This window comes from Myxocyprinus asiaticus, chromosome 25 (genome assembly GCF_019703515.2).
Source record: "Myxocyprinus asiaticus isolate MX2 ecotype Aquarium Trade chromosome 25, UBuf_Myxa_2, whole genome shotgun sequence".
NCBI classification, from domain to species: domain Eukaryota; kingdom Metazoa; phylum Chordata; class Actinopteri; order Cypriniformes; family Catostomidae; genus Myxocyprinus; species Myxocyprinus asiaticus.
Genome location: NC_059368.1, coordinates 38,816,325 through 38,836,952, shown reverse-complemented (window position 1 = coordinate 38,836,952; position 20,628 = coordinate 38,816,325). Strand labels below are relative to the sequence as shown.

General features: G+C 39.9%; 1 protein-coding gene across 1 annotated transcript in view; it reads left to right on the top strand.

Moving 5' to 3' along the window:
* The window catches only part of LOC127415771 (neurexin-3b-like), a 558,207-nt gene that overhangs the window by 233,277 nt on the left and 304,302 nt on the right, over positions 1 to 20,628 (top strand). Inside the window, exons 9-11 of the mRNA XM_051654668.1 lie at positions 7,627 to 7,830; positions 12,174 to 12,200; positions 20,020 to 20,139. Of these exons, the coding sequence (XP_051510628.1) occupies positions 7,627 to 7,830; positions 12,174 to 12,200; positions 20,020 to 20,139 (351 nt within the window). The remainder of the gene's footprint in view (positions 1 to 7,626; positions 7,831 to 12,173; positions 12,201 to 20,019; positions 20,140 to 20,628) is intronic.

The following is a 20,628-nucleotide window of genomic DNA, read 5'->3' as shown; positions in this document are numbered from 1 at the left end:
AGTCCTGTGGTTTTATCCATGTCTTTAGAAGTGAAATGATAGGTGTAGGGGAGAAACTTAGCAATATTGAAGTCCATTCTTACTGTAAATCTTCACTTTCACATTCACTTCCACATTCAGCCACCTACTGGACAGGGCTGGTCAAATGTGGAGATTTATAGTAAAAAAGGACTTAAATATTGATCTGTTTCTCACCCTACACCTGTCATATCACTTCTGAAGACATGGATTAAATCTTATGGATTACTTATATGCTGCCTTTATGTGCTTTTTAAAATTTCAAAGATCTGGTCACCATTCACTTGCATTGTATTGACCTACTGAGCTGAGATATTATTCTAAAAATCTTCATTCATGTTCTGCAGAAGAAAGAAAGTCATACACATCTGGGATGGCATGAGGGTAAGTGAAAGATGAGATAATTTTCATTTGTGGGTGAACTATCCCTTTAAGCTGGTCTCGCAATCTGGACAAGCTGGTGTTCAGCTGGTTTAGCTGGTAGGCTAGCTGGTCTCCTAGTTTGACCAGCCGACAAGTGCCCAAAACCCCCTTAAAACCATCTTATTAAATCAGCTTGATCAGGCTGAGAGACCAACTAAGACCAGCAAACAAGTTTAGGGCAGGAGCGCTTTAAGGTGGGTTTTTCAAGTTTTACTATTTTAGTAGGGAATTGTAAAACATGATACACGCACACACACACACACACACACACACACACACATGTTCCCCCTCATGGCCAAGGAAATGTGGCTTTCAGTATGCAGTCATGTGGGAAATTGACAACACTCTAGAGCTGAATGTAAAGACAGAGACAGGGAGAAAGAAGAGAGAGAGAGAGAGAGAGCATGATGTGTGTGGCAGGATTGTGGTAACAGACCTTGTTTCTGTCACACATACATACACACACACACATATGCGGACAATCTCCCTCACTTATATCTCCTCTCAATCTCTCTCTCTCTCTCTGTCTTCTAGTGTTGTCTCTGGACTGTCTTTTACTGCCCTCTACTGGGCATTAAACAGGAGCGGCCCTGTATTTTGGAAATAGGGTTGACATTTTAAGAGCACAGTCATTTGTCTTAAGGTGGTCACACACCGAACGAGAAACGCCACGCCGCGTCATGGCTAGGACACGGCATAGGTATCAAATAAGGGGCACGTTGATGCGGTTCAGGTTGCAGACAGTACACACAAAAGTTACCAAGGTTTTTCCCTTCTTCAAGAATGAAGAACGCTAAAGTAAATAATCTATGTTCTTTGATAATGATTTGGGTTGAATTTAATCGAAAATATGTGAGTTGTGCTCCATGGCTGAGCAGAGATTTGAGCAGCCTCCAGAGTCGTAGCTGTAGTCGTGGCCGTGGTGGTGTGCGTACCTTCATTGAAAACAGTTGTTTAGAATTTTAGAACACGCCATGTCGTCCGCCAGACACGTCTGGTGTGCGACCCCCTTCAGTGTAGGTTGAGGTGCCCTATAAGTCATTTAACTTTTTTTCTCGAATTCAGTGTCTATGTATTTTAAAATTTAAAAAAACTCTTGGAGAAAGGCAGAGCATGTGATTTCATTGTTGTGTGAATGATGTGTTTGCTAATAAAAGAACAGATGTAGCTTGAGACATTAGAGTATCGCTCAGGTGAAAGAATCAGGCTCTGTGATTGAGCACTAACTCCCTCTGGCCTGAAGATATATGGATGGATAGTGAGTGTACTGTAGTGTGCTATTTGGCTTCTGTAATGCTTCGGACATGACCTGGATTACATGCAGAAAATGTCAGCCACTGACAGCCTCTTTTGTAGCGTTACACAAGCCTTTTCTACCCGCAGTTAACCACTTAGAGAGCGAGGGAGAAAGAGAGAACTATCAGGCAAAAAGGAAAGTTCAACTGCTCTTTAAACTATACTGTAATACCATGACGGTAACTATATCTGGTCTTCCATTATAGTAACAGCTTAGAGACTGTCTGAAAGGGTGCATAAGTTTAAAAATCAACCTCATGTCATAAAACTATGACTTTTTAAATCACACCTTGTCATGTCCTCATGGGAAGTTTCTACTTTCAGTTCTATGTTAGTGGGTCCTAATTGCGACATTTGTATACAAGTGATTTTGGTTGGAATGAAATGGACAATTTCTGCAATTTTATATTTAATATTTCTCTTTTTCACTTACGGACAATGACATCAGGCTTTTTAGCGTTGCAGCAATAGAATGAAGTGCGAAGGATGTGTATAAGGTGTGCAACAGCCACTTTAATTGTGTATTTTAGCAATTGTGTCCTGCCATTGAGCATAATGGGAAGTTATTATGTAACAAAAGCCTGTGGCCTTGTTGGAGCTAAAAAAAAATATATATATTTTTTTAAATCCAAAGATTCCCAATGGTAATTCGGATATTGTGATGACAGAAATACTGTACATTCATTCTGACATGACTTGAAAACAGTATTATGGTTCTTTGGAAAACCAGCTATGCTCTGGTTTACTTTTCCTCTGTTAATGGATAATAACTAGAATATTACAGTATGCTGATCTGAAGGACCTATAACAACCGAACCTGTACCATCAAGGACTTTTTTTTTATATATATATTTAAAGACCAACTTACAGTATATATAACAGCTCAAATACCCTAAACAGTGAAAATTGATTCTTGAAGAGTTGTTTGCTGAACTTGAGGAGAAAGGAAGAACCACTCAAAATATATCTTGCATTTATATTAAGTATATCTTACTTTACTTTAAAAAAGCAGTAATTTTTTTTCATGTCAGTTAATTTGTTTAATTTTTGCGATACTTATATTATTTTGTTTTCTATTTCACTTTTAATATAAATAAAATATTTTTTATAATGTTTACATTTTTATAGTTTTATATATATATATATATATATATATATATATATATATATATATATATATATATATATATATATATATATATACATATACTATATATATATATATATATTATTTACACAGATTAGCCACAACATTATAACCACCTGCCTAATATTGTGTAGGTCGCCCTCGTGCTGCCAAAACAGCGCCAACCCGCATCACAGAATAGCATTCTGAGATGATATTCTTCTCGCCACAACTGTACAGAGCAGTTATTTGAGTTACCGTAGACTTTGTCAGTTTGAACCAGTCTGGCCATTCTCCATTGACCCCTCTCATCAAGGCATTTCCGTCCACAGAACTGCTGCTCACTGGATGTTTTTGTTTTTGTTTTTGGCACCATTCAGAGTACCATTCTAGAGACTGTCGTGTGTGAAAATCCCAGGAGATCAGGAGTTACAGAAATACTCAAGCCAGCCCATCTGGCACTAACAATCATCCATGTGATTATCTAATCAGCCAATTGTGTGGCAGCAGTGCAATGCATCAAATCAGGCAGACAGGAGCTTCAGTTAATGTTCACATCAACCATCAGAATGGGGAAAAATGTGATCTCAATGATTTGGACCATGGCATGATTGTCGGTCATGAAGCTGCAGATCCATGGAATGAGGCCCGGTCTCACTCCAAGATCGAGGGGCACTGTACTGCAACTGTGTGATCTACATCATCAAAGGCCTTGGTAAAATCTGTCGTAAGTGTGTGCACACTGAGCCCAAAACATCACAAGCCTTATACACAAAATCCATCAAACTAACTAAATTGTGTGTTGTGGAACAGTTCTGTCGGCTGCCAAACTACATAGAATCTAGATTTGGCGTGATGTCATTCAGAATCCATTGTGCAGCAGACTGTTTGCAAATTCTCGCGAGCTGAGCTATTAATGAGATCGGTCTCAATTCGTCAATGTTTGGAGGGGAAGATTTTGGTATGGGGACAACAGTAGCCTCTTTTCATTGTCTAGGAATGACCCCTTCATCAAACGAACTATTGATGACATCACAAAGAGGGATACTGATCTCACATGCAAACTCCTTCAATATTCTTGGGGGAATCATGTCTGGGCCAGGGGATTTGTAGCAATTAATGGAAAACAATCTGCTATACACATTCCACACTGGAATAGTTGGCAGTGGGAGGAATGGTAAAAAAAAGGAGGTAAAACTGAACGTTCAAAAGGCGGAAGCGACTGGGACACTTTGACAACCTTTGTGTTGATTGCATTAGCAATTGTCACAAAGTCCTGGGAATTAATTCCAGGGAAATTAATTTGGTATGCCTTTTTCACAGTTTTGCACATCGATTTAATTCTGTTGTGCCAAGCTCTAGAATTCACTTTTGCCATGCATTCCACTTATGTATTTCCTTTTGGACCTTGTGTCTGTAAAACTTCACCAGAGCACTTGATTTTCAAGTCTTAAATGTTTTTTGTCTCTGGTGGATTAAGTGCTTGATCTTGGAGGTGATCCATGGTTTGTCTGAAGGATAGATTTTTACTGTCTTCATAGGGAAATGTATATCAATTTTAGGCAGGATAGTATTGGTGCTGGTTGCTTCATTCACCTCCTGCCATGGATGAGTGATAATCCACCTGCCAAACTCACTCAAGCCAGGCTACCTTATAGGTCGTACTACCTGTTTAGTGCACTCAAAAGGTCTTAATTTTACTTTAGGGCTCCAAATGACACAGTTATGATCACTTGAGCTAACGGGAGGGAGAATCTTTGGTTTCAGATACACTGATTTTATATTAGTGATAATCATGTCAAGAATGGCTTCACCTTTGGTGTTGTTCTGAACCACCTGACAGATTTTGTTATCTAGGCAGATGTCATGGACTCTGAGGTGGTTGAAGTCTCCAAGAATTACAAGTCTAATGTCTGGGTGCTTAGAGCGAAGCAGGTCAGATGTGGCTGTTAGATGTTCAATGAGTTCATCCTGGTGTTGTGATTGAGGTGGTGAATACACCACACACACAGCAATAGCAGATATGTGCCGTGGGAGTCTCAGGGGTCTCACTTTCACCCACAGACATTCCAGATTATCTGGAACACAAGTTAAGTGATATGATGGAACACAGTCTCTGATATACAGTGCAACACCTCCGCCACGACAATTTGTTCAGCATCTGGAAAACAAGGTGTAGCCATCATTACCCAATAATTCTTCAGACATGTGGGGAGTAAAACAACTTTATGAAATTGCAGTCACTTACACGTGTTTTTTTTTTTTTATCAAAATGGCCTGGAGCTCATCAATCTTATTTACAAAATCTGGGGTTCGACATTAAGAAAGTTGGTAACATAGTGTGGCTGGATGATCTATTGTTCACTACCTTGACTGTGATTTGTCTTCATTCCTAAATAGTGAGGTCAAATCTTCTGCCTACAGCTGTCTTAATCTTGTGCAAAATGTTCTTACTCCCTTTACATCCTCTTTTCCTAGTTGGTATCCTAGTTGGTATCCGTGCAACCCCTTCATTGCTTAAGATCTTTGCTTTCTCAACCGAAGGCTTTGTGGAGAAGCAGACTGTCTGAGCCTCTTTAGGAATTCCATAGAGTACTTTAAAACTGGTGCCTTTTCTGCCATTATGTCAAAAAAATATTTGCCCCAAGCTGTTCCAGAACAGTTAATTAACACGATACTCGATACTAAAATAACAAGTGGGTGGTTGCTCCAAAAAAATATTTTTATTGGATTCAAGAACCACTTCTCTGTGCACAAACGCATGAGGCAGCCATCTTGGGTGCCGTATTTATTATGCGTTTTACTTTATTTTTACTTTTTTATATTTTATTACTATTATTTAATATTAGATTATATGGTGTATTTATATTGCCAGGGGGTTAATATGCTCTTAACTAATGCTTAAGTGCTCCCTCGACTCTCAGCAGGTGTGTAAAGGTGCTGGCAGGGATGCTACTATTCAAACATGTGATGAATTGGTCGCTATTTTTGTGAAATAATAGTGAGGCTTGCAAAAGGGGCTGATTGCTCTCTTTAACTTCTGTTTTTGGAGATTGTATGAGGACACATATGTAGTTGATGCATAACATGTCCTTGGATTTATTTAATCTTTTTAAATAACATTGAAATTTTTTGTTACCTGTTGGAAAACTTTTTTATGTATACAAGTCTGTTTTGTGACACTAGTGGTGCAGAAATTACACACTTCAGCTGTAAGTTCCACTAAACCCCATTTTTTTTTTTTTTTTTTTTCACATTCCTCTCCTTGTTGCTCCGCTAGCCTGACTGATGTTGTTTATGGTGGCCTATCACATATTATATGACAGCTGTACATGTGGGTAATTCACATTATTTTCTGGCTCCTGTGACACCTCAATCAATGGCTCCTGTGACACCTCCATCAAAAGTCAGCTTCATCCAAAGGCCTGTTAAAACTCGAGGTAGGTATTTCACGGCTGGTTGCCTTTTTTTTTTTTTTATCCATTTTACCAGAATCCCATTTCTGCTCTGTGTTGTAGCATTTTCAGCTGTTACATGGCTGAAATGTCAGGCTCTGTTAGAAACGTTCCTCATGTATGAGAGCAGCACCTCTCTGCTTCTGTGAACAGATGAATCAGACAGCAGATGGATGCTACAACATCTGCGGATTGATCCTTGTGTACAGTGTACTTGTTTTCCTATCCTTTATGGTTGTTGCTTGTTAGATTGCACAATAAGACCCTAGTAAGATCTCATGGAAAAGCTTCGGCAGATTGTGCAACATCAACTGTCCTTATATCAGACTGATATACTGTACAGACATCCTCATTTACATTTGAAATGTTAATGATAGTGCAGAAACCCAATCAAGCCTGTGAGCAAATGTTGGCAATGTTAAAATAAATGGATAAAATTATATCATGTCTTCACCATTGCAACACTATAAGGAAGTTCGGAGTGGCAATGTAGCCTATATGTATGCAGACGGCATGTGTTTGTGTGCATTGGGGTGGGCGATCCATATTGCGATGTTCTTTGGTGGATAACAATATATATCACAATATACACGTTTATGGAAAGTGATTCAAAAGCTTCAGAAAAACAATGAATGATAGTTCCTTTGTGATTTAAACAATTTCCAAATGAATGGCAGACCTGTCATGTCCATTGCAATTAAACAAATTAATCAATACATAACTAATTATTTAAAATAACATTTTTATCTATTTTGTCTACTCAGCCTGTTTTTGTTTGTTTGTTTGTTTTTGTGTTTTTTTTTTTTCTTTAAGCAAAAAATTAGTCTTCTCTCTTTTAACATACTGTATAAATATTTGTTTTGATTCTGAAGCCAACCCCTCCATTGCGCATTTGTTTTGGATTTAACCTTCCATTGGACACTTGAAATCTTTTAGATGGGAACATGCTCAATTTAAATGCACACTTAAAGGAATAGTTCACCCAAAAATTTTAATTGTCTTATCATTTACTCACCCCTCATGCCATCCCAGATGTGTACGACTTTCTTTCTTCTGATGAACACAAACAAAGATTTTTAAAAGAATATCTCAGCTCTGTTGGTCCACTCAGTGCAAGTGAATGGTGACCAAAACTTTGAAGGTCTAAAAGGGACATAAATACAGTATAAATGTAATCCATATGACTCCAGTAGTCTTCAGAAGCGATATGATGGAAAAATCTGGACTTACTGTGATTAGGTCAGTGAAAGTATACTTTGCGAGGTTGCTTTTTAATTTTACGTATGTGTGTGCGCATTATCTCCACAGAAGCATCTATCCTGAGCTACGACGGCAGTATGTATATGAAGGTGGTGATGCCTACAGTCATACATACAGAAGCAGAAGACGTCTCTCTTCGCTTTATGTCCCAGCGTGCATTTGGCCTGTTGATGGCTGCCACATCACGTGAGTCTGCAGACACACTGCGACTAGAGCTGGACAGCAGCCGTGTCAAACTGATCGTCAACTTAGGTATCGTATACTGTCCCTATCGTCCGTTATTTATTACATATGCAAGTTACTGGATGTTGTCATCTCTAACACTACAACTAAACTGTTATTGTTTTCTTGATCTGCATGGATTGCTCCTGTTTGTTTTTGTTTTTTGTTTTTGTTCTTTTGCTTTGTCTGCAACTCATGTGGACAGACAAACTCTCTCAACTGGCTCATGTAGCCTCTGACCTCATGATCTACATGTCACATCTGTGCCAGTCATACTCATAGACATGCTCATTAATTTACTAATGCAGGAGGAACATATCTCAAACAAGCTATAGTTATAGCTGTATTATTTATATTATTTAAAGAAACAAAATAAGCATTGATATTAGGGCTGGGCGATAAAGATAAAAAAATGTATTTACACAATATGTATTTGCTCTGAAATTGCTCAAAAGTTTCACTTGAATTTCAATTAGTGGAACATAATTTCAACCAAACAGCCATTGTTGCCAAGTAAATTCTAAATTTAAAACAAGAAGTAAAATTCAGTAAAAATCGAGGCAATATTTATCTACATACAGTATATATAAATATACTTCCATTGTAAGTGCCTCTCTGTAATCTCGATTTTTTTTTTTTTTTTTAAGAAAAGGAAGGATGAGTCGAAATTATTTTTTGTGGTAATCAACATCATGCCACAAATGCTGTTGATTGAGCTTAAATTGTATTGAACCTGGAATATACCTTTAATCACCAACAAAATAATATCAGATACAGTTGTTGTAAATATCTGATATATCACCCAGCCATAATTTAAATGTAGATCTCTTTTAGATCACTATTCAATAATTATTCCACTGTTCTTATGTTAAGATGGTTTTAACAATAATTTTTATATCTTATGTATAACAATTTTGGTCATGTTAACGGGAACACATGTACCCATTACCATTTCCCGCTCTTAACGGCATTTATCGTGCCTTGTTCAAAGATGGTACTCACCCCTTCAATGGCCTGTAGCCTGCGGCCCTGTTAGCAAACAGCCCGAGACCAGAGCACCCAGCCCACCTGCAGCTGGTGTCCAAAACACCACCCACAACACTTATCCACCTACCCAAACACACACACACTGTCATTTCTACTTACATTCACACAGATGCACCCTAAGCCACTAGGAAAGCCCAAAAAAAATCTATTGCAGAATCACAAATTAATTTCATTTTCCATTTAAGCCATTTAAGACATAATGTATGCATTTAGCATAAATACAAAACCACCAAAATATTCAGCTTTCATTGTACTAGTTTAATGTGATCTATTGTCTTAATCGAGATTAACTTTATCTGTTTGCATTTAATGAGGCACATGCTACAAGTTTGTCAAAGTGTTGACCACTGTATGGTGCTGGTGCTTGTTGGACCGAGACTGTTTGCTCCCACTTTTCTGTTGTGGTTGACGGCACATGACCAAACCAGCCAAATGGATTTCAACCTGGATTACAATCCTGCTTACAAACCCAAGTTTTAGAACAAACCGCAATCCTCTGTAACATTCTTACAGTTGGTACCTCGGCTAATAGTTTGGATAATAAGTAACGAATAAATTCCAAGGTTGATGAATCCATTTGGCTTAGAGCAGGCAGCCATTTTAAACGGATGACTGATATATTTTTACTCTTAAAAAAAAATACAAATAATAATAATTAATAATAATAAAATATATATATATATATGTATATAATAATACCCCATAAGTATTTGGACACTTAAGCCACACTTAAAAAAATGTATGGATGTCATTGCATTATAGAACAAAATATTATTTTAAAGATCACACAAACACTTTTCAAGCCAAACATAGAGGAAAAAAAAGTTTTTAAATGGTAAAATATCAAATATTATATTGTTTAAAAGTAAATAAATAAATAAAGAAATATTTAAACAGTTTCTGTTTGTCAAATTTGAGTGGAAAATGTATGTGATTAGGACAGCTGTGTGGACTGTTTGAGGCAAACTGACTTTTGTCCACTAAAAATTGCTTTTTTAGTTGGTTAAAGTAGCTGGAACCGCTGCTTAAAAGTAATCAGAAAAGGTCTAGCATCATTTGTTTACACACTCAAAAATGAAGTCATTACCCTTCCTAATTGAATTATAGAAAGTCTTTTTACGCAAATTGAATATCTTTCATTTATAATACGTCCGTTTCATTGAGCCAACACAATTTTGTTAGATTAGGTCAAATGAATGTACAAACAGTTTTAACTTAACTTTATTAGGTTCGTCAAACTCAATTTACTAAGTTTTAATTAATACATTTTCTTATGTTGGTTCAACTTAATTTATTTTATTAATCATTAGTGAATACCACATTAATACCACAAAAAGTATTAATTTAGTCCCAAGTTTAAAACTTAACACATTTAAATGGATAGAATCCAGTGAAATCAAGCTGTGACAAAATATTTTAGAATTGTGTTGCTTTAGTTTCATTTCAAGTAAATATTTTATTTATTTATTTATTTATTTTAGCGCAGATGCCACTTGGTTTAATAATGTATTGACAATATACATTAGTATCCAAAGGTGTTCAAATACTTTTTGGAGCCATTTTAATGTACAGGTGCATCTCAATAAATTAGAATGTCGTGGAAAAGTTCATTTATTTCAGTAATTCAACTCAAATTATAAAACTCGTGTATTAAATAAATTCAATGCACACAGACTGAAGTAGTTTAAGTCTTTGGTTCTTTTAATTGTGATGATTTTGGCTCACATTTAACAAAAACCCACCAATTCACTATCTCAACAAATTAGAATATGGTGACATGCCAATCAGCTAATCAACTCAAAACACCTGCAAAGGTTTCCTGAGCCTTCAAAAAGGTCTCTCAGTTTGGTTCACTAGGCTACACAATCATGGGGAAGACTGCTGATCTGACAGTTGTCCAGAAGACAATCATTGACACCCTTCACAAGGAGGGTAAGCCACAAACATTCATTGCCAAAGAAGCTGGCTGTTCACAGAGTGCTGTATCCAAGCATGTTAACAGAAAGTTGAGTGGAAGGAAAAGTGTGGAAGAAAAAGTTGCACAACCAACCGAGAGAACCGCAGCCTTATGAGGACTGTCAAGCAAAATCGATTCAAGAATTTGGGTGAACTTCACAAGGAATGGACTGAGACTGGGGTCAAGGCATCAAGAGCCACCACACACCGATGTGTCAAGGAATTTGGCTACAGTTGTCGTATTCCTCTTGTTATGCCACTCCTGGCGTCTTACCTGGGCTAAGGAGAAGAAGAACTGGACTGTTGCCCAATGGTCCAAAGTCCTCTTTTCAGATGAGAGCAAGTTTTGTATTTCATTTGGAAACCAAGGTCCTAGAGTCTGGAGGAAGGGTGGAGAAGCTCATAGCCCAAGTTGCTTGAAGTCCAGTGTTAAGTTTCCACAGTCTGTGATGATTTGGGGTGCAATGTCATCTGCTGGTGTTGGTCCATTGTGTTTTTTGAAAACCAAAGTCACTGCACCCGTTTACCAAGAAATTTTGGAGCACTTCATGCTTCCTTCTGCTGACCAGCTTTTTAAAGATGCTGATTTCATTTTCCAGCAGGATTTGGCACCTGCCCACACTGCCAAAAGCACCAAAAGTTGGTTAAATGACCATGGTGTTGGTGTGCTTGACTGGCCAGCAAACTCACCAGACCTGAACCCCATAGAGAATCTATGGGGTATTGTCAAGAGGAAAATGAGAAACAAGAGACCAAAAAATGCAGATGAGCTGAAGGCCACTGTCAAAGAAACCTGGGCTTCCATACCACCTCAGCAGTGCCACAAACTGATCACCTCCATGCCACGCCGAATTGAGGCAGTAATTAAAGCAAAAGGAGCCCCTACCAAGTATTGAGTACATATACAGTAAATGAACATAATTTCCAGAAGACCAACAATTCACTATAAATGTTTTTTTTTTATTGGTCTTATGATGTATTCTAATTTTTTGAGATAGTGAATTGGTGGGTTTTTGTTAAATGTGAGCCAAAATCATCACAATTAAAAGAACCAAAGACTTAAACTACTTCAGTCTGTGTGCATTGAATTTATTTAATACACAAGTTTCACAATTTGAGTTGAATTACTGAAATAAATGAACTTTTCCATGACATTCTAATTTATTGAGATGCACCTGTAGGTACTTGGATCAAATTGGCAAAGAAATCTTTATATCAAAGAAATTGGCTGGAATGCTACAAATGTTAGTCAAAAAATGGCCGCTGCTATATGTGCTCGTCCCCGGAAGGTGGAGTTTTTGTTGTTGGATGTCTGCAGCTGTTACCTTGAAGGACGCGATTTCATCTGTCACTTGTTCTTCCCCATCTAGACTGTGGCAGGATAAACTGTAACGCCAGTAAGTCCTCAATCTTTTACTTCTACATATTCTTTTTTTTTTTTTTTTACCCTGTTGACATTATTTGAGCTGAATGCAATAATAAGAAACACAATCCTTAACTTAGGAAATTATGGTTTTATTTTCTATAGATGGTCAAAATGTTTTTGTACATTTGCGTACTGTGTGTATTGCAAATTATTTTGAATGCTTAAGATTTTGTGATGATTTCCTGTAAAATAGAACTGCTCTTATTCATCTAAAGGCTTCCAGATCTTCCTCAACATTTTCTGTTTGTCTTTTTTACATTTGAACAATTTGTTTTTATTTTTTCTATTGTAACCACTAACTTATAACATCATGTGGGCTCAAAGGGAAAGTTCACCCAAACAAAATTACATTTTGTCAATTACTCAATTACTTTTTTTTATTTTGATAAAACACAATATAGTATGTACAGCAGAATGTTAGCTTCAGTAACCATTCATTTTCATTGTATGGGGAAAAAAAGGCAGATGCTATTTGCACCCTGGTGCAAATAATGGTATATGCTATTTACACCCCAGTGCAAATAGTAGCAGATATTATTTGCACCCAACCCTGGTGCAAATTATGGTAGATACCAGGGCCATAACCACCATAGACATGTCACCATAGACAGAATTGTCTTTTTTTAACTGTACCTTTAAAGCTGTATTCACATAATTTCAAGGCTATCAAAGATTGGTACAACCCGATCTCACGAGAATTCGTGAGAAATCGAACGACTTTGTTCATATGAATACATACAGATTATACACCAACCAATCACATACGCTTCCCGCTTGGAGTCCCCAAAGTTTTTATTTCTTCCTTTTTAAACAATGAAGAGTAACACCTTACTTAGACCCTACATCTAACCATGATAGTAATGAAAGAGAAACTTCCGTGTTTCGAAAGCATGTTCATGATATTTTTCCTCATTTTAACACCTAACACAAACCCCCTACCTAAACCTAACAAGAAAGTGTAACACCTTACCCAGACAATTATAGTAGTGTAAAAAGCCCTGTTGTGTACGGCAGAAGAAAGCAAAACTTCCGAGATCAAAACACACTATAAGGACTCTTCAAGGAAGGAGGACCCGGAACACAGGTCTTCACCAGCAGGTACTTTTATTTAAACAATAACACAGGCTCCATGGCCACAGCACACAAACAAACTCAAATAATAAACAGGCCTCACGGCCACACAGTGACACAGTCTCTCTAGTTTGGCAGCAGACACACCAGGCTTGTGTTCTGTCATGCTCTTGACCACGCCCCTGCTGCCACATATCCCCACCGCCCGACTCAGGCCGGGGAGCCATCCGGCCTGTCTACCCCCCCCCAATATCTGGAAAGGAAGTCAGCGTCAGCCATCTGCGCCCCCTGTCTGTGGACCACCTTGAATTTAAAGGGCTGGAGAGCCAGATACCAACGGGTGATCTGCACCCACTTGATATCCAGACACTCCTTCTCCACAGTGCTGTACTTGGTCTCCCTCAAGGAGAGCTTGCGGCTGATGTACAGCACAGGGCACCCCCTCCCTCCTCCCCCTCGACCAGCTACGAGAGTACGGCCCCCAGTCCTCTGTCTGAAGTGTCTGTCTGTAATAGAAAAGGGAGAGAGAAATTAGGTGCATGCAAAAGCGGCCCCCGCAAAGTGCGGCTTTAACTTGCGTGAACGCCTGTTGGCACTGCTCCATCCACTGGACCGGGTCTGGAGCCCCATTTTTAGTGAGATCAGTCAGCGGGCTGGTGACGTCCAAATAATTAATAATAATAATAATAATTTTCTTTATTTATCACATTATACATTTGCACATATACAGTGAAATTCTTCTTTTTCACATATCCCAGCTAGGCTGGGGTCAGAGTGCAGGGTCAGCCATGATACAGCACCCATGGAGCAGATAGGGTCAAGGGCCTTGCTCAAGGGCCCAACAGTGGCATTTTGGCGGTGCTGGGGCTTGAACCCCCGACCTTCTGATCAGTAACCCAGAGCCTTAACCGCTGAGCTACCACTGCCCCTGAGCTACCATAATTAGGCACAAACCTCCTGTAATAGCCAGCCAGCCCCGGGAACTGTCTCACCCCCTTTTTGGTCTTGGGTCACGGGCAGGTCGCAATCGCTGCAGTCTTGTCAATTTGGGGACGTACCTGCCCATGACCCAATTGGAACCCCAGATACTGTACCTCCATCCACCCAATCGCGCACTTCTTGGGGTTTGCTGTGAGTCCCCCTGCCGCAGCGATCTCAGGACCGCCCTTAGATGCTGCATGTGCCGCTGCCAATCATTACTGTAAATGATAATATCGTCTAGATAGGCAGCGGCATAAGCTGAATGCGGTCTGAGGATTCGGTCCATGAGACGATGAAACGTGGCCGGGGCCCAAAACAAACCGAATGGAAGTGTCACAAATTGGTGCAATCCAAATGGCATGGAGAAGGCTGTTTTTTCGTGGGAGACTGGTTTCAAGGGGATCTGCCAATAACTCTTTGTCAAATCCAGTGTCGAATAAAATCGAGCAGTACCTAACTCATCAACGCGGGGCATCGGCCGCAGGGCAACACCGCGTTGACTTTTCTATAATCCACACAGAACGTACAGACCCATCGCTCTTAGGCACTAGAACAACCGGGCTGGACCAATCGCTGTGGGATTCCTCTTTTACCCCAATATCAAGCATCGTATCCAATTCTTCCTGAACTATTTTCTTTTTGTGTTTGGGCAAGCAATAGGGACGGCTACGTACCACCACTCCCGGTTTGGTCTCGATGTGGTGTTGGATGAGGTTCGTACGGCCTGGTAGAGAGTAGAACATGTCAGTAAATTCTTTTTATAACTTGGCAACCCCTGCGAGCTGGTATGGTGATAGGTGGTCTCCGCAAGTGACCGGGGTGTTATGATTGGGTTTTATATTCACCTCAGGTCCGAGCTCTGCCCTCTCTGGAACTACCATAGCCATTGTCACAGGGACCGCCTCCTCAACAATTTCAGGAGGTTGAGGTGATATATTTGACGTGCGCCCCCTCTATCAGTTCGCTTTACCTCATAATCGAGATACCCCACTTGTTGCGTGACCTCAAAAGGTCCTTGCCACTTGGCGAGTAATTTGGAGCTCGATGTGGGTAGTAATACTAGTAAAACTGGTGCGAATTCCCGCAGCCGAGCCTCCCTGTTATAAAGTTGGCTTTGTCGTTCTTGAGCTTGGAGCAAATTCTCCTGTGTTAGTCATCCCAAGATGTGGAGTTTTGCTCTAAGATCAAGAATGTACTGAATTTCATACTTGCTATCTGAAGGTCCCTCCTCCCAAGCTTCGCTGATGACATCAAGCACCCCGCGCGAGCGCCACCCATACAGCAGCTCGAACGGTGAAAACCTGGTGGAGGCTTGCGGAACATCTCGTACTGCAAATAACAGGGGGTCGAGCCATTTTTCCCAATTCCTAGCATCCTCGTGCACGAACCTACGAATCATGTTCTTAAGGGTTTTATTGAAACATTCCACCATGCCGTCCAGGCGTGTGTATCACCTTAATGCCCAATCATTCGTAAAGCTTGCGTAGTGCCCATGACATAAAAGTTGTGCCCTGGTCGGTGAGGATTTCTTTCGGAATCCCCACCCGGGAGATTATCTTGAAGAGTGCCTCCGCAATACTACGTGCTGAGATGCTGCGCAGAGGCACTGCCTCCGGATATCGCATTGCATAATCCACTAGGACTAATACAAAGCGATGTCCGCATGCTGACCGCTCTAATGGCACGACGAGATCCATGCCAATTCTCTCAAAGGGGACCTCAAACCAATGGAAGGGGGCACGATGGCGCTTTTGGGGTGGCCGGTGGATTCACCAGCTGACATTCACGGCATGCCGCACACCACCAGCGGACATCGCTGGCAATGCCCGGCCAATAAACCGGGCTATTAAGCGGTTCAGTGTCTTCCTTTCCACTAGGTGTCTCGCCATCGGATTACAGTGAGCCACCTGGAATAGCATTTCCTGGCAGCTCCGCGGTATTAAGAGCTGGGTTGTATCTTCTTTTGTTTGAGTGTCCTGCATCACTCTATACAACCGCTTATTTATAATCATAAAATAGGGATATGAAAGTGCGACACTCAGCTGGAGTGGTTGACCATCAATTACTCTCACTTGGTCAAAGGGGCCAAAGGATGGGAGGATGGGAGGGGCGGCAGCCTCTCCCCCCCTCACGTCATCTTGACGAGGAGCTGTCGAAGACGGACCTGGCTCCGCCTCCCCCGCCAAAGCATCGCACACTTCATATTCCCATTAATACGTTTCCGAATTCAGGCCAATTAGTCCCCAAAATCAGCGGATGGGTGAGGCGGGAACTAACCGTGGCCTCAACTCTATGTTTTGTTCCCGAAATTTTATCACCAGGGTCACCACAGGGTATTTGTGAATATCCCCATGCACACACCTCACCCTCACTGTTTTAGCTGTGCCCAATGCCTCGCGTTGAACCAAGCATTGGTGGACCGTGGTTTGATTACAACCTGTGTCCACCAATGCTTGGTGAGTAACCCCCTTGCTACTTACCGTTATCCGGTACGCTCCGGCTCGGTCGGGGGCAGCCTGTGGGGTGTCGGGGATCCGGACCACCGTCCCCAGCTCCATCACCGGACATTGATCCCAGAAGTGCCCCGGATCCCCGCAACCCCAGCAGACCGGCCCAGATGCCATGCCCGCACCTGCCTCGGCAGGCACTTCCACCTGAGGGGGAGAGCGACGGGGCACTGTAGAGGTAGGTGCAGTGTCCACCTCCTCAGGCAAGGAACTGGCCTTGGTGGCGGAGCTCCCCGCCACCGCGGGGCTGGAATGGGCTCTGGGGAGTGAGCAGAGTGAGGGGGGTAGACACAGGGGGAGTAGGAAGAGAGGGAGAGAGAGAGGAGGGCTCTTCCGCCCTCGGAAATGCCACCAAGTGGTCCTCCGCAAGCTGGACGGCTTCCTCCAGTGACGCCGGGTGGTGGCACTGGACCCACTCCACTGTCCCCGGCGGCAGTCGATGAATCAGCTGTTCCAGTACCACCTGATCGATCACTGCCCCGACATCACGATTCCCCGCCAGCAGCCATTTTCGGCACGCATCTCGGAGCCGCTGGGAAAAGGCAAACAGGCAGTCGGTCTTCCCCAGCCTCAAGGTCCGGAAGCATCTTTCCCGGGGGAGGCAGTTGGCTGCGGTGGTCCGGGGTCACCGCTTGCTCTCTCTCTCCTGGCCGAGGAGGCTCCAGATCACGAGCCGGTACTCTGCTTGAGCTCGCAGGATCTCATAAAACCCATACCTAAACCCAAGCATAAATTTGAACCTGTTGATTGCAGTCGATAAAAAATGTTGTGTACCATTTTGTGAGGGTTTTGAAGAAGATGAGGGAAGCATATGTGATTGGTTGGTGTATAAGTCATACGTTTTTGTACAAACAAAGCTGTACAACTTCTTAGGAATTTGCCATCTGGCACTATTCTTCTGAATTCTCATGAGACTGTTGGATTGGTACCTGACAAACAAATGTAATCCACAACAGCAATTTCTAATGACATTTAGAGCTTTAATAGACATGAAAATTTTAACTACACAGTAAAGAGTTAAAATAGAAGAATTATTATTTAATCACTGACCAAATAGAGACAACATCCATGCTGTGAAGCCCTGCCCAATTTCTGGAACCAGATCAGTGATGTAATTTTTTTTATTTTTTAAATAAAGATAAAAAAGAGAGAGAATTTTACAAATGGGTAATTATTTGATTTGCCTTGTAATACAAAACAACAGCAGTGGTCTTAAATGAATGAATAAATGTCAAAGTCTAAGTCTATATTCAGAAAGATGTATAGGTACGTTCACACAGGCAGAAAACAAATCTGATTTTTTGGATGCTGTCACTCAAATCCGTTTAGGTTTTGTTGTCTGAACAGAACAAAAACACATTAAATTTTTACAAGCCTCATACACACCACATTCGTAGGTTGTTTGGAATCCGATTAAGATCTGAATTTTCTTAATGTGTCTCAGTCTGAACTGTCAGATCAGATTTCATGTGTTTTTTTTTTTTCGTCATTTGCTTTGTGCAACGTTATATGTCATCAGGTTTTGCGACGAGCAAACATACTGCGCTCCGAACGGCATAATTAATGCCTTCACAGGACACTTCAAATTTAATACAATAATGATGGCCACGCAGTAGGATTTTCAATAAACAAAATTACTTCAAAAGTGAGTTCAGCCTGTTTTATTACACATTTCTAATCTCATGCGGTGAATATGTGCAAGTTTGCTGCATTTCCATGACAACTAATGTGGACATGATAGCATAAGTGACTGTAGTCTGAACAGAAAAAAATCTGATCTGGCCACATATAACTTGCAGTTTGAACAGTCACTCAAAAAAAAAAAAAAAAAAATCAGATTTGAGGAAAAATCTGATTAACCTGCAGTGTGAACAAAGCCTATGTGTACTGCTTTTATGCTGTAGTACTGCAGTGTATATACTGCATTATTACTAGAATCATTACAAGCATATTGTTTATTTTTTATTTATTTATTTTTTTAATAGTTCATAAACAGTATGGAATGTGCAATGATAAACTTTTCAACCGGTAGTATGCTACATTGTTGTTACTTGACATCACCATGTTTAATTCAGTGATGTTAAAGAGATGATTCAGCTGTCTGGATCACAATAGTGGAGTGATGCTCTACAGTCCCAGCAAAGTGAACCAGTTTTCTGTGGTCTGCTGCATCCTCCGCTATATACCAGCCCATAGAGTATTTACTGAATTGAGTGTGCAAACTGCATTCAACACAGAATTTGTGCGCGCATTTAAGCTGTTGCCTGATCTGCAAATTCCTTTAGTGAATTGGGCAATAAACCAGTGCAGACAGTGCATGCAAATAACCGGCTGTATTTCAGGGTACAATTTATTCTTAGTGAATTCCCCCCTTTATGTGTAGTAGGCTATATTGGTATTCATTGCATATGAAATGTGTGCATACTGTGCATAGAATGTGTACTGTATACTGTGAAAACATTAAGAGTAGTATGGTAGGATGCCATTCCGAACATAACCCCACACATTGTTTTGTTCATGGTCTGGCCTTTCTCTGAGTAACAGCAGTATAAAAAGGAGATTTTACTTGTAACTGAATTGTTGATTATTTCTTCATATACTGCTATTAAAAATTATGTAAAACGTTTTTCTTAGATGTCAATGGTTGTGATGACAGAAATTTGAAAATCGAAACCAAATATTGCAAAGATGTGGTTTTTACACACAGCATTAGTAATTAAAGGGGTCACATCATACATTTTATGAATATATGTATGTGTGTGTGTGTGTGTGTGTGTGTGTGTGTGTGTATAGATAGATAGATAGATAGATAGAAATATATATATATATATATATATATATATATATATATATATATATATATATATATATATATACTGTGTATATATATATATATATATATATATATATATATAGATAGATATATAATTTATTTTGTTGAAAATAAAGTTGTATGTTCTTATTATATCCTGTATATCATACATATCTTCACCATGGCATTGACAAGTAAACATTAAAGTTCAGAAGGAGCTGTCTTTGGAGCTTGGTTTCAATAAATGCTCTTTTTGGCTAGGGGTAATTACATATATATATATATATATATATATATATATATATATATATATATATATAATATCCCTAATGAAATGACGCCTTTAAACTGTTTTCAGAAGACAGATATTTATTTGCATTGCTAATGTGTGAAAGGACTAACTGAAACATTATTCTCAGGTAAAGGACCAGAGACATTGTACGCTGGGCAAAAACTGAACGACAATGACTGGCACTCAGTCAAAGTGACACGGCGTGGTAAAAACCTCAAACTCATGGTGGATGATGATGTAGCTGAAGGTATGAGTGCATTAGAGTCTTTATAAAACATCAGCAGCTGACCACATGAATGCATGAATCCAGCACTTACCAAAACTTTTCTCTCTCCTTTCTGACAATCAATGTAGCCATTGATAGTCATTGTTGGGATTCACAACTGAACTGCATTTACTAACTGGTGTGACTCTCCAATTATCCTATTTATGAAACAGCAGATGGGAGTGGATCAAATACTGTTTGTATCATGAGTACTCATGAGTAATGCTTGTAACCATACTGGCAGGAAAATTAATGTTACTCAAGATAAAATACATGCTTGAGAACATGCTTTTATTTTTCATTTTAAAAGAATTTTCGTTATTTAAGAAATTGGGATTTTTATTATCCAGGTTTGTATTAAAAAATAAAATAAAAATGAATATCTCTTGATATCATGTAGAAACGTACATTTTGTACCTCCTCTTAATTATTTATGAGAAGGTGTGGCCTTAATTTAAGACAACATTTTAA